The sequence below is a fragment of the Pelobates fuscus genome, chromosome 7, assembly GCF_036172605.1.
Source record: "Pelobates fuscus isolate aPelFus1 chromosome 7, aPelFus1.pri, whole genome shotgun sequence".
NCBI lineage: Eukaryota > Metazoa > Chordata > Amphibia > Anura > Pelobatidae > Pelobates > Pelobates fuscus.
In genome coordinates, this window is record NC_086323.1 from 154,223,465 (window position 1) to 154,239,402 (window position 15,938).

Below are 15,938 nucleotides of genomic sequence, written 5' to 3' on the forward strand. Positions count from 1 at the left end.
GAGCTGCAAGTACAGGCTCAATTAGACAACATGAAAAACATGCATTGTTCGACTGAGTAGAACATATTATAAAGCAATCTATAAACCAGGTCTAAGTTAAGCATATATGAAAGAATAGGGTTGCACAATTAGCCTAGATGCTTTCTAAGGCTGTTAGTAAGTAAGTTTAACGGTATGCTGTGCTACAGAACTCAAGATTTAGACATGCTAGTGTTAAATGGTGTTTGTTCGATTATTATATCACCCTGGCTGGATTAGAGTTCTAGGGTTGGTTTGCATTCCAGGGCTTTGCGGCTTGGCGGGCCCGTGTAGCCGGGAACGAGTGTCCGCTGGTGCTGGGGTCCGGGCAGTGCCCCCCTGGGAGTGTTGCCGTGTTTCTCGTTGGGGTCTTTTGGCCAGCTTCTCCGGCTGGCCATGGGTACCTCTTCTGTACTTCCCGAGGTGAGCGCCTGTTAGGACGGGTGTTTGGGCACCGTGTGGTATAGGTGGCAGCTGGATGAGATCGCTGTTATCGTCGCCGGTGATCAAACGGTATGTGAGGGTTGCAGATGTGGTCGGCCTTGCTGTGGGAGTCCCTTGGTCTGTTGCGAGGTTGGCAGTCTCCGGTGGTGGAGGGTCGTGTGCAGAGTGGGCCGGTTTCGCTGCCCTCGTGGCTCGGGCCATGCCTCTTCTGCTGCTCGCCTGAGGCCAGGTTAGAGTAGTGGGCTGGTAAATAGTCGCTTGTGGGGTTGTGGTGTTTAGTGCGGGGAGCTGGAGATCTTCTGGCGCCCTGGGCCGTTGTCCAAAGACCCATTTTGTTGCTGTACTCCCCGTGAGGGCGCATTCCCCCCCTCCGGCCCCAGCGTGCATGCCATCCGCCATCTTGGATGTCGTGTTCAGGCCTACGAGCAGGATGGTGGTGCCTTTGGGCCCTAGATGTGTAGCCTCTGGGTGAGGACCGGGATCACCCCCGCCGGTCCATAGGGGGGAAACAGAGCCGGGATCACTCGAGGCTTGATCGCCGGTTTGGTACCTTTAGGCAGGATAGTGGGGCAGCGGCCGTCTGCCCCTCTCACCGCCGGCGTAGGCCAAACTTGTTTGTCGCGGGCCTCACCTCCTGGGGACTGTAGCTCCCGGAGCCAGCCTCTCCCAGAATCCGGTAACTTAGTCGGTCTGAAGACCATTGCAGCCGGTCATTAGATAGGTCGTTCGTCATATTTGTAAGCTTATTTGTGGGTATATAGCAGGAGCTGCACTTATGTGCGACCGTCCAGCTTGGCGGTCCGGCCCCGCCCCCCGGATGTAGGTATTTTGCCTTGACTGACCTGGATTATGATGCCATTTTCTAAATATTTTTTTTTTTATATTTATTTTATTTATACATTTTCTTAATATATGTATATCGTATTCACAATAGTTATACAAAATTTCCATAATACAACATTAATATACATTCATATTGATTATCTATAGCATTAACTATATATCACAATCCAAAGAAAAAGAAGAAGAGGAAAAAAACAAAAAACAACACATTAAGTTGCAATTATGAGAATCGGTGCATGTCCAATTCCCAGTCTAACAATTCACTATTATATAAGACATCTGAAAGTCCAGTAGACCACAAATTTCTCAAATAGGAAATTATGTATAAGATTGCATCTTATATTAGAACCTTATCTATTTTACATTAGATCAATATCATATTAGCCATATTAATCATCTATAGCCTTACATAAATTTCACAGAGACAAGAAAAAAGATAAAAAAAAATAATAAATAAATAAAAATATACATATATATTTATATATGGAAATAAAAATTAGCACATATATGAGTGTGACTCAGTGTGGGTCGGGCCTTAAGCTAACAATTCGTTATTATATAGGAAACTTGGAAGTCCAGGGTAACCAAAGTTCTCTTAGGTTTCTAGTTGAGGAATTGTATATCGAATTGAATTCCATCTTATATTGGAACCTTATCTGTTCCATTATTTCTTGCCAAAGTGGTGGATTAAATGATTTCCATGCTCTAGCAATATTGATTTTTATTGCAAGGAATATGTGTGTCATAATATATTTTTGTTGTTTATCAATTGATTTATAATCCATGTTAAACAAAAACATTTCGGGACTAATTACATCAACCTCCTTAAAAATACTTTTCATTAGACCTAACATTTGAATCTTGATATTATTCAGACCCGTACAAGCCCACCATATATGAAACATGGTACCCTCTTCTCTTCTACATCTCCAACATTCTTTTGGATATATTGGGGATATTTTATGGAGTCTAGCCGGGACCATATACCACCTATAAATAATCTTTAGATGTATTTCTAGCAAGGATATATTATGTATGCTTTGTTTTACTAGCAGAGTAGCATTTGCATTTTCTAAATATTTAATATAAAACCAAAGGGAAACAGAGCATCACAAAAAGGAAAAGAAACTGTTAAGATATCGGTAATGTTTGGTATTTTATTCAATGGTAACATTTTTAGAGAAATGACAGTTCTATTTTACCTATAAAATCCAATGTATGATTTGTGGTCGAGAATATAGGGACATATTGCCTATTGTAAATGTTGTTGCCAATTATAGAATCTGTGTTTTTGTTTTTATTATTAATGGGAGTCATAGTAGAACACAAGAGATTTTAAGACGCTTAATTAAAAAGAAAATTGTCGAATTTGCGACATCTGCATCCTTCAGTTTCAGTAAATGTGTAGATTTCATAATGCAGAGACAGAACAAAATCTCTGTGTTGTAAAACAGGGTAATGTAAAATGACTCTGTTTAATGGTCTGATTGCTCCTTGTGGGTCCCAGAAGGCATCTGTTAATATTGAGACACAGATGATTAATGATCTTTTCAAACAATTATTAAACTCGTCATATTCAACCAACTATGACTGTGCAGCCCTTGGAATGATGCTTATAATTATAACCAAATAAGCATTAGTTTATATGCCAATCAAATATATAATTGATGAACTTAGAAATAATAAAACGCTACTATGTACAGTCATACTTCAATAAATTGTAATTTCTGGAGAATTGACAAAGGATTTATCAGTAGGCCAACACAGAGGAACTGGACATACTGCAATTATTTTTGTAATTTTCAGTTGCAAGATTTGGAATTACACTATTTGCCTAGTGTCTACAGAAGGGGTGCCCAAAAGGTATATCCCCAGATGTTATAAAACTACAGCTTCCACGATGCATTGCCATTCCAAAGGCATTTCAAAGGCATGTAAAGCATCATGGGAGTTGTAGTTCTAAAACATCTGGTCTACAGCAAACGTTACTAGCTTGAGTTACACTCAAAATTATGCTCATCAAAAAGATAAATGGGAGTAATGACAAGTATCGTATTAAAGGAATATTCCTAGCACCATAACCACTTCAGCTTGTTATAGTGGTTATGGAGCTATAATTCTCCTCCCTCCTCACACACATCCCTCAATTAGCTCTCATGAGCTTTGCTCATGGTAGTGGAGGTGGGGAGAGGCACCAAGCAGACCCCAGGTAAGAAGTAATACAATCTGATATTGGTTCGACTCCTTACAATGCTGGGTGCCAGTGCACCACAACCAGTAAAGCGAGCTGCAATAAATATATGCTGCATCAAAAATTAGTAAAATTAGCATCTGTAGGAAAGCATAATTCCTAGGTTTCACACAGGCAGCAAGAGTCCTAAGGCCTGCCATGGTTATGCATTTATATTTGCCAAACATTCAGAGCTCCTCTAGAATGTAGACTCGTTTGTGCAGGACCCTCGGCACAACTTGTCTTGTTTCAAATACATGTTTGTTGGTCCAACTGTTATACAGCCATAGTCGTGCGCATGGGGTGTGCCGGGTGTGCCTGGGCACACCCTAATCCCCGCGGTACGCATATGTATTGAGACCGGCAGGGGAGATCTCAGGATCTCCCCTGTCAGCTCATGCAGGGCACGCGCTATCCGAGAGCCGGCTCTGCTCTAAGCCTGCCTCCACACAGACCCACAAGCAGGGAGGGAGGCAGGAGAGGACCCGGGGAGCTCTTGCCAGCAGCTCCGCCGGGTTCCTCTCGCGAGAGTGAACTCTAGCCCTGCAGGCTACACACACACACACACAGCAGTATATGTGTGTGTATGTGTATGTGTATATATATATATATATATATATATATATATATATATATATACACGAGGCATGTGTGTTTGTGCTTTAGGGTACACACCCTCATACAATAGGCTGCGCACGCCTATGTATACAGCACTGCAGAATTTGTTGGTGCTTTATAAATAATAGTAATAATACAAAAGCATGCCAGAGGGTCTATGGTTGCTGAAAGGACTGTTCTTAACATGGAACAGAATGATTAGATGGACTGAACAATCTGGACACTTTTAAAAAATATATATTTTAAGGTTTTGTTATATTCCTTGCATGACAACTACCAAGAACAAATCGCAGATACATAACATACAGTATTTTCAATTATGATTCTTCATCATTTAAATACATGCCTACAAATGATTGTTTCCTTTTTTCCGTTTGGTAGAGAAATTAATTAATGTGTTTCTTGTTTAAAATGTATCTGATCTGAATGTGTGTTTTAGGAAGATCTATTTTTTCAGGGTATTTTACAGTCAACTTATATCCCTAACAAACCTGGAGAAAAAAAAAAAATATAAATCTTGAACATAAGATTATTATTTTTTGACTGACAGTATGTTGTTTTACAAAAATTATACTGGACGTCAGCTCACAACAACATTTAAAATGATCAGCTGTTTGGGATGTAGCCCAACTTTATAACCCCACTGGTCTGTTAAAGAGGGAGCAGAGATCTCCTGTGCTAGCCTCTATCACAGCCACGAGATGGGTCTTGTGATCGGTCATCAGGACCTGCAAGGAACCCGTACCAGTGGCAGCTTCGATCTTGTCTTAATAATAGCGTAAATGGGAGACGTAGGGGAGCCTAATAGGTGCTAATTTTGTATTAATCCATCAGCCTATGAAAAACATGCATCTGTTTCCATGGTAATTGCTCCACAATTAGAATATTGCTCCAGAGTTGTTCTTCAGGACAACCCACACACATTTTAAAAGTTGTGAAAAATAATTAAATATATTAAACAAGCAGAAGGGTCAAGAGAAAGGGTGCTGTCAAATGTCACACAAAGACCTTTCTTGGTTTTTCTTAAGGCTTAACTTTTTTTTTTCCCTCAATCACCTCGAAATAATGTCTGTGCCTTATATACCCCATTAGAGCGGATGTGTGATTAAATTGGGTAATGTGATCTCTGCAGTGATAATGTTATGGAAGACAGGGATATAATAGCACAAGTATTAAGACATAACTCATTCCTTTTGAATGGTTTTATCAAAGGGTAAAGAATAATAAGTTACCATTGCTCTTAATGATTTCCATTTATCAGCTCCTACTGAGCTGTCAACCATTAAAATGTCACATGGTTGGCTGATTATGGGAGGCTACAGACTCTCGCATATGGAAACCATTTTATTAGATGCAGTCAAACACGTTATCATAAACCATATCTGACCTGTGAGTTTTCTAGCTCTTTGTTTACATGAAATGTTTTAGTACATTTAGTTGGTTGATTTTTTGTAAAAAATTTTTTTTAAAGGGAACCTATAGTCTCAAAAATACGTTTTTGGGGGACTATATGTTCGCTTCTATCATTGTGACCACTATATACCTCTCTTTGCTGATAATTTACATTAAATAATGATTACTTACCTAATTTCCAGCTCTGAAACTCCTCTGCTCCAGCTGCCTGCTGATTTCTTGCGCAATCTCATCCAATCGAATGCTATTGACAAAGAAGCACTAGTGGACGAGATAGATGTGTGGCCAAACACTGATCTCCTCCACTCAAATGCTGCTAGCATTTGATTGTCCAGAATTGAGTTAAACTCAGTCCTGCAAAGGAAAAGCCGGGTAGGCACAGGTTAAAAATTATGACCGTGCCTCCAGTGAGGATGTGACAAAACTCCAAAAGGTAATTACAAAAAATAAAGACTGCGCACAGATCTAGGTTCCAAGCAGCTAATGGATGGAGAGTAGCAACGTTTTGGGTCCTAAAAGAACCTTTATCAAGCGCCTCTAACAGCCACTAGACGTGTTTTTAACCATTTAGTGTAAACATTGCTGTTTGTTCAAAACGGTAATGTTTTTTAATTTCTGGGTTAAAATGACAGGACCACTACACCCAGACCCAGTTGTCTGGGTGACATTAGAGGTTGTTTTTTTTTTTTGTAATTCTTTGGGGGTATGAGAGGACGGCTGATCGGGTGCATCCAAAGGGATCTCAGCATGGACTGGAGGAGCAGAGGTATTTTTATGAGTATAGTGCTTGTCCCAGAATTGCTGACATATGTTGTCAAAAGCTTATAGGAAGTTATCCACGTATGTTGGCGGGTTTGAGTCGACCGCTGTGGCTGTAGGTCTCAGCGAGGTAGCCATTTTGTAAAGAGTAGGCCTCGCCACCCCGAGGTGCCAGCAGGTTTGTAGGAGGCTTCAGGAGGACTTCAGCAGTGCCCCATTAGGGACCAGGATAACCCCCGCTGGTCCAAGGGGGGGGAGGAAGCAGAGATGTCATAGTGAGCTAGTCTGTTTCAGCGTCAGAGAGTGGCCGTCTCTCCCCTGCCGTCCGTGCACTTAGGCCGGAGAGGGGTAAGTCAGGCAATCAGGATATCGCCAAATTTGGTCTTGATCGGTGTGCCGAAGATTCCCCTTTACGATCTAGTCGGTTTTGTGTAGAAAGTCTGTCTGACTGCAGTAAATAAAGATAATAATGTGCCCAGTGCAGGAGCTCACGCAGCACACGTCTGCACAGCTTGGCAGTCAGGCAGTCTTTTAGTGCAAAATATCCTATCGTCTATATACCATATGAGTTATATTTTTCCCACTAAATTCTTTAATTCTGTCAGTTCTCAGCAATGCCAGATTTAATGAGTAAATGTAAACCAGTTTATGTCAAGTGTGATAATGTGCTATTAGTTACCCTTACGTAGCTACCTTTTTAAACTTTCTTTTGAAACGTGGGCATTATTGAAAGTCAGTATTGAGTAAACACCCCACTGACATTGGGATTGCAATGTGTGGGCCTGAATGTCAGCTCCAGTAGCTCCTATTCATCTTGCCATAGTGTATACTGAATATTCCATTCATCATGAGGAAAGCTTGTCTATGACTATCTCATTTTATAACCACATCTGAGCACTTCATAAATGTCGACCACCTGCTATTATCAGGATTTTATAGGATTAAATATTTTACAAACATCCATTGTGCAGGAAAAGAAAGAGTCCTGAATCCAATGCATCTATTGTCATTCAATTAAGTTTTGTTAGTGTGCGTGTTTGTGCAATCCGTGCCATGTGGCTTTCTCGTTGTTGAGAGGATGGATACGTGATTATTCCTGTAACAAGTAGAGGAACATGTCCTGAAAGGTGTCTGTCAACCTAAGTGTAAGTTTTCAACTGCTTTCGTTTTAATGAATTCCATGGGTTTAGTCACAAAGTCAGTTATTAAAAATTTGAGAAGTGCAACTTGGCTGAAATTGTGGCAGATCCATGCAGGTACCAAAAGGCAAATGTTATAGAGTTTTGCCTACAGCAAGGGATACACCGGGGAATGTTCTGCCTTTATTAAGACATGAAGACAAAATTATTGGAATATTTGTCATTTCACCTCAATACGAACTTTTGCCAAGGTTAGGCAAGTTTAAAAAAAATATATATATATATTTATTTATTATTATTGATAGTCTAGCATGTCATTGGTCCTGAATGAGGTACAATTTGTTATACACCTTGCTTGTGTCTTAAGGATTTTCTAGAAACATCTGATATGGTCTCCAAAGGGTTTGGGGGGGGGGGGATTTAGCATTTTGGTACTTTTGCTTATAACAATGACTAACAGGGAGCTAAGATGTAGGCACCCAGTTGCAGTAGAAAAGAGGCATTGGTTTCTACACTTAATTTTCATTCCTCATAAAAACATATTTGCTACGTGCAGGGATACATAAATAGAATGTTAAAATCCAGGGAAAGAAGTGATGGTTCACCTTTGAATCTGCCTAAGGGTGAATCTGCTTTCTAGTCGAAGCAGAGATCAGAGGACCTCTGCTCTGTTCCTCATATTTTGACTTTTTTTATTTATTTTTAAACATATCCTCAAGTGGTTTCCTTCCCCACACCATTTTGAACAATTGGTCCACAACATTAGTGTGAATGATTGCTTAGTTCATAGTTTGATTAAATTAAACCTTAAAATTATTACTACACATAGTTTCCCAAGTCCCAATAGTCAGATTCGATATATTTTTAGGTCCATATTTGATATATTTAAGTCCCCCATTTTTTGGAATCCAGTGCAAAGCTATTCTGACAGATTGTTTACTCTATTGTCAAACCGCAACATCATCTTCATGGTTGCGGTCCAAACAAATGTTTCTCAGAAGCATTGATGGATCAGCAGCAAATGTGTGGAGAGTTTTGCGAATGTGCCAATCATCTGCCACAAAAGTGGTGGGGAGGACCGGTGGGGTGAACTTGGTAAGGCAAGTAAAGTATACAGGAAAAATAGATTAGAATGTAGTGAGGTGGCATTGGGGAGGGTGGGAGAGAGAGAGAAAGGTCTATCATTAGAGGGCCACAGGTGCTGCCTGCAAGTGAAGAAGTTGATTATGTCCGTTTTTTGCACAGAACATTAGGCAGTCCATAACACTGTTGCAAGTTGTGTGTGTCAGAGGTGCAACTAGTTGCCGGTACAAAAATGCTGCACATAAAGTTAGCTTCCTCCAGGACCACTTCTAGAAGCAGAAGTGATCGTTGAGGTTGGAATAACCTTTTTAGCTAAAATCCAGTTTTCTAATAGATATCAATAATGTATAATCACCTAAATAATACTTAATAATATAAAGTATTTTAAATTACTTTAATAAAGTTTTTTTTGTGTGTTTTCTGTTTATTTTAATACATTTTGTCTGTCTTATTTTAAAAGGTGCTTCTGCAGATGGAGGTCCAAAGCGGCAGGAGCATCTATCCCGATTTTCTATGCCAGATCTGAGCAAAGATTCTGGAATGAACATTTCTGAAAAACTCAGTACCATGGGAACATTAAATTCTTCATCTCAGTTTCGTAGTGTTGAATCAGTCCGCAGTCTGCTCTCTGCACAACAGTATCAAGACATGGGACAAAATCTTAGTGATCTTGGTAACTCAAGCAAATACAGGGACCTTCCACCCCATGCTAGACTTCGTCAGGGATTTACTTTTGATGCAGGTATGTCCATGAATGAAATGCCTGGCCAGCCTAATGTGAAAATGACACCAATGAGTGAGAGGACCAGAAGGCGAACACAGGCACGTGAGAATGATCAACATTATCGCCACCATCGTCCGAGGAGGTCAAGGCGTTCCCGGTCAGACAACGCCCTCCACTTGGCCACTGATCAGTGCAGTAAATTAGAGCACCCACTGATACGTACTAGAGAAGACTATGAACGATTCATGCAACAAAGAGGAGCAAGGGATTCAGTGGATCAGGTTGCCAGAAGAGAGATGTACAACCGCTATCAAAGAACTGCATCTGATCTTGCTTTACAAAACCATCTCTGTGAAAGATACGGGCAGTATATGAATGAATATGACTGGTGTTCAACATGTTCCTCTTCTTCTGAATCAGACAATGAAGGATATTTCTTGGGAGAACCAATTCCTCAACCTACCCGAATGAGATATGTTACTAGTGAGGACCTTATCCATCAGTACGGTCAGTGTTCAGGAGGCATACCAAAGTCTTCCACTTTGGGTGGTCGTGGACAATTACATAGCAGAAAAAGACGAAAGAGCAAGAATTGCATAATTTCATAGTAGTTTCCTTCATAACTACAGTTCTAGAATGTAAATCAATAACCCATAGACTTGCACTGGTCTACATTTTGAACACAAATGTTTTATAACAAAACATATATTAAAGATAGCATAAGCCCCTTCTGTAACTCCCGTATGTAATTTGACATCCTGAGTATGAATTATGAGCTATATTTGATAGTCATAATTGTTGATATAGTGAATATTGTATTTTATTATATTTTTTGCACACTTCACTTTAAAAACTTGCGTAGTTCAGTCCGCCAAAACACAACAAAAAACAACAAAACAAACAAAACTGCCATGCTTCTGTCTAAATACAAATATGCGTTCTAGTTTTGAATGTATGCCATACACATACAATATATGCTGCTCGCTTATCCCCCTTTTCTTTTTTTCTTTTTAATTACCCTCTATTACACGCTCTTCTTTCCAAGTATTTTAGTTCTCAGACTATGGTAATGATTTTAAGTTATTTAGGCTCTTATTGTAAATTAAATGTAAATGAAAGTTCCGATAAACTATTTTTGTATTTTGTAATACCAAATGAGTTTCTATGTTTTAGGACTCTAGCTATGATGAACCTGCATGCCTAGCTCATAAGTGTCTGGTTGGTTTTAATTGCAAACTGATGTTTATTTCTGTAATGTGTAATTTATACACTAGGGATGTGTGGCTAGTTTTATTTTAAACAGTTAAGCAATATTGCAAATTGAAAATGTTAACACTAACCACTATATACCATCCAGAGAGTTTTGCTTGGCAGGTGTGATTTATGGAGTCTAGCACCTTACAAAATGTATAAGATATATATATACACACACAAATCTATATGTATAGTCATGTAAAAAAAAAAAAATAATAACGTGATTTCTGGCAGTGTGAGCCTTGAGAAATCCCAGACGCGTATAAACAAATTTTTACCAAAGTATGTTCAGACGTTTATTTAGCTATAGAATATTCTAAAATTAAATTTAATGTTTTAACTCAGGACGGTTTATTTGGAATACCCGTAGGTTAGTTGAAAACCACTCTTTTTTTTTTTTGCCCTCCCAGCAGCCTAACGTCAGGATTAACCAAGATTAATTTGCTATGTATAGCTTATTAACATAAGAATCCAGGTGCTGAATGTTTCATTAATCAAATGAAGGTACTTCTGAGCAAGGCAAGGCTACAGCAAATCGTTGCAATATGCATATGGTTAGCCATGTCTATACATTTTGTATAAAGCCGTATAACAAAACATTAGTTCCTCACCCCAAGTTGTACTTAATAATATGTTAATAGAATGTGGAAATTGAAGACTATGTGGCTACCTGATCTTGCCTGATCTTGCTATAGACCCACCTCATCAAAAATATTGACCTTTGTATTTAAAGTCACATATCAGTTTAAAATTATCTCCACATCCACTGGGGAAGGCTGACAGATTTTAAATGATAGAGTTAAGGATCTTATAGTTGGGGCCTTATCTATGCTTATATCCCCTAATTTAAAGAGATCTTTGGACTCATCATTTTGCCCTTGTATCACCATTCTGTACAAAGAGCTGTACCAAAATAACAGCACCAATGCTGTAACCAAAACCAGACTATTTTAGGATTTTATTTCATTTATGTACAGTATTGTTACAATGTTAAACTTTCTAGTAACTGTAAAGATTAAAAAAAAAATGCAAATGGCGCAGTTGTGTTCTCTCCGCATCAGATTGTGAATTGTTATATGCATCTGTGACTAGAGGTATTTTTATCTGCTTTCATTTGCTGTAAGAGTGAAGGAACGGTTCAATGCTGCTACAATCTCTCAGAAGAAACTACGTTGGAAATCTCATTGGGAGTAGATTGTATAATGTTGTACTAAATACATGCGTTTTGCTTTAAAATGCCTTGAACTGCATATCTTGTATCTGAAAGGTGTTCAACATCATTTGCTGTTCAGATTTAAATATTAAAGCATATTCATTAACCTTAATATTGACCAACAGTAATTGTGTTAATTATGTACTGTTTTAAGGGTGGTGAACTTATAAAAATTTTGTGTGGCGTAGGTATCATTTGAAGGTATAGACTTTGCTGACATCGCTTATGTTATATACGCTCCATGGCACCACACAGAGGTAATTATGGTACCTGTAGAATATTGGGAACATAACTCAAGACTCTCACATATGGCTTAGATATGGAACACAAAAAGGGGACAATGCAACATTTCAATACTGGGCCTTGGTCATCCTTAAAACTAAACAGTATCTCACCAAGACTTAACCTAGTCTCTTAATCGGATACATGGCATATTACAACCACTGAAAACCAGCCAACAGTCGGTCAAGTTGGGCAGTGTTTTACAGGTTTCCCTGCTGGGCATAGTCTGTGGGCAGGAGGCCGACAAGCAGACCCCTCCAAGTAAAAATGGCGAGGTTACTTTCGCCACAGGGACCATAATAAACAGGGGTTGGTTTTTATTTTATTTTTTTTTTTTTTACACTAATAGCACTTCAGATTCATAAAATGTGCAGTAAGAAAAGTGGTGGGCTTAACACAATATGGCTATATTAAGAAAATGCAATGTGGTTGTGGTGAAGCACATTCGACAGAATCTGGAGTAAAAAAACGATCTCTTGTTAGGGCTCAAAATAAATACCATGCAAGGAATTCTGGGTTGTTCACTTTTGAAAACAGTGTATATTTAGGGGGTTATTGCAAATTGTGAGCCAGTAAAATGCCCTAACGTTAGGCCTAGCAAATGTCAAATTCCAGTTTTAGAAATTAAATAAAAATGTGTGTGTACAGACACACTTCCAGGTGTTCTAAATGGTGAATAAAATGCTCGAGGGATACAATAATGAAAATATCTTGCAATACGTAAATGATAGGCCACTCTTGATTTCAGAATAGCTTTTAAAGCCTTGTTTGAATGATGCCATAGTTCTAGACTGGATAGTGGTGATTCAGAAGTCATCACAATATGCAGCCTCTGTGGAGCATTATCTTCCTGGAATATGGAAACATCATAAACAAAGAATTCATTGGCTGAAACTTGGCTTATCACAATATCACTTTTTCTATTACTTGGAAATCCAGATTTAGTGCTCGCTGCACCAGTTTATGCTTCATGGTGTTTTGGCTCTGGATTAAGTTTCCAAATAACATTCCTGACAAAACATCTGGCTTTTGGAAGCTCACAAGAAACCTCTTTCTTTTCTCGAAACAGGGCACAAAGATGGGGTACGGCTAATCACCAATCAACCTACGATCACTCACCTGTTGAGTTGGATTAGTAATAGTGATAGTAGATTTAAAGTTAAATTTAAAAAAATGTAAGCAATGTTTTAATTTCCAGGTTATTTTACTCTTCTTTTCCCTTAAAAAAAACCTGGAGGCCTAATATCTGTCATAATCTAAAACTAATCTCAACCGTATATCAAAAACATCAAAAGAAATGGAGAAGATATGATTACAAGACTTCTAATTTCACTGATCATTCAAATATTTTCCACAAGAACTCATTGTTGTGTGTTAAAAAAAAAATATATATATATATATATATATATATATATATATATATATAAAAATAAAAAAACGCCCTAGACAAAAGGCAAGATTAATTATAAGGTTGGAATAAGTTCTGAGGAAATCTTCACTGCAGTTGCAGGAATGAATGTACTCATCAACAATGTGTGTCATGGGAAGGACACGTTGATCAGGTCTATACTTCCCAAAAACTGTGAAAGTTCAAAAGGTTACCGAGACATCAAATCATGATCAGATGCCTCCGCTGATTTATAAAAGACCCACTTACATAAATATTTAAAACTAATGCAAACCACATTGATCTAAAAAAAAAAAAAAAAAAAGATTAGATGTTAATATACTTATTTGGCTAGTGGAACAAATAAAAATTTTTTGCTCTACTTCCAAAGATATGCTGAGGTATGTGCATTTAACACGCAATTCTAAATGTATTTTTGCTATATGAGAAAAATTCTATAGTGATTTGGTGTTGGAAGCAAAAATGAGATAAACAGATGATAAGAACATAAAAGCTCCAAATAGTAATTCACATGCAGAGGCATTTACTAAAGGTATAATATAGCTAGCTTGGAGAATTTGTTTTCATTTTGGCTTAAAATTTTAAATTCGCTTTTAATCCCTGAAAATTCACTCAATCAATAAACCTGATAAAGGGGAATTGGTGGCACACTCAGAACATGGATTTCTCAGTGGCAGTCCTGCCATAAAGACTGAAATAAAATACAAATTACCGAATCAGGAACAATGCGCATACACAAAAATAGATTTACATTTTACAAGTCTACTTAAAATCACCTATCTTAGCAAACAAATAGGTGTATTCAGTTAAACCATATAGCCATATTGTGTTAAGCCCACCACTATGCCACAGTACCCCAATATTGGTGGGTCCTACACTAATTTTAACATGGGATATTAACATGCTAACTGAAATCCTAACTGCTTAAACTGCTTCCATATACAAAATACAGATTAAGAAACAGCACACACCCAGGGACGAATTAGCCCCGAGGCAAACAAGGCATTTTCCAGGGGGCGGCAAAAAAGTCGCCCCCAAATGCTTAGGCAAATGTCTTGTTAGCCTGGCGGCCAACAAAAAATCCGGTCGGGCGGGCGGGCAGCGCTGGCAAGGGAGCACTGATTAGTGTGCTCTCTGCTCAGCTCCCTTGTGCGCGCGCCGCAGAGTGATGCCGGGAGCTGGAATAAGACGTCGAGGGAGACAAATGAGGGAGCTGAGCAGAGAGCTCACTAATCAGTGCTCCCTCGCCAGCACCGCCCGCCCGCCCAGCAGGCCCACTGGGCCCCAGGGAAAGGGAGAAGCCCTTCCTCCCCCCCAGCATTCCCAAAGGTAAGGCATTCCCAAATGAGGCTGGGGGGATTGAATTTAAAAATAAAAAAGTGAGTGTGTTAATGTGTGTGTGTGTTAATGTGTGTGTGTGTGTGCGTGTGTCTGTTAGTGAGTGTGTGAGTGAGTGTGTGCCTGCTAGTGTGTGTGTGTGTGTGTGTGTCTGTTTGTTAGTGAGTGTGTGTCACTATGTGTGTGTCTGTTAGTGAATGTGTGTGTCTGCTAGTGACTGTATGCGTCTGTTAGTGAGTATGTCTGCTAGCTAGTGTATGCGTGTCTGTCAGTGAATGTGTGTGTGTGTGTGTGTGTGTATTTAGAAGGCAGGGCAGAGGGGAAGCGTGGGGAGGGTGGGCCTGAGTTTTGTCATGCCTAGGGCAGCACAAAACCAGGATACACCACTGCACACGCCCACAAAAATACAGTTTTTAATTTTAGAAGTCTACTTAAAATCACCTCTCTTAGCGAACCAATATGGGATACAGTTCCACCATATGGCCATATAGTGTTAAACTCACCACCACTCAACACAGTACCCCATAATTGGTGGGTTCTATACTAATTTTAACATGGGAGACAAAAATGCTGACTGCAATATGTCTTATATGGCACAATATGGCCATATGGTGTAACTGAATCCCTATATTTGATTGCCGAGATAGGGTATTTTAAGTAGCCTGGTTAAAAAAAAATAAAAAAATTGTATGTTGTTCCTTAATTTGTACAATAAAATACCCTGACAGTTGCAATCTGCCAAAATACATTGACACAAGGTCTGCTTTCTGTATTTTTATTTCTACTTTCTAGTAAACCTTTCAGGAGGCAAGTAACAGTACTTCATGTCTTTTTTCTGTTTTTGTAGATTTTGTAATTGCAAAACACATCACAAGGAATGATACATTGTTTGAATGTAACAGAGAATTAATTCATTTTCAAAAGCATGAAGTTATAAAACAATATAATACAAATGTCAACGCAAGTCAGCGTGTCACATGGTTGAAGGAGCACCAAAATTAATTGCATCACAGTTCTTCTCCAAGCCTCAAAGGGAAGTATCAAAGAATAACAAATGTATTCTGGATAACAGATATCAAGTACTTATATCAAAGTCACTTGCATGTTGGAGTTGAATACAACAGAAGAAGCACTCCACTGAACGGTGACCAAAAAAAAAAAAATCTTAAAAT

The 15,938-nt window shown here is 38.9% G+C and overlaps 1 protein-coding gene across 3 annotated transcripts in view; it reads left to right on the forward strand.

Annotated features, from left to right (window-relative positions):
• The window catches only part of PRICKLE2 (prickle planar cell polarity protein 2), a 300,098-nt gene extending 288,250 nt beyond the window's left edge, over nt 1-11,848 (forward strand). For all 3 annotated transcript variants that reach the window (XM_063426828.1, XM_063426831.1, XM_063426829.1), the window contains one exon: nt 9,008-11,848. In XM_063426828.1, the coding sequence (XP_063282898.1) occupies nt 9,008-9,879 (872 nt within the window). In that variant the 3' untranslated portion in view covers nt 9,880-11,848. The remainder of the gene's footprint in view (nt 1-9,007) is intronic.
• The last annotated feature ends 4,090 nt before the right edge of the window (nt 11,849-15,938 follow it).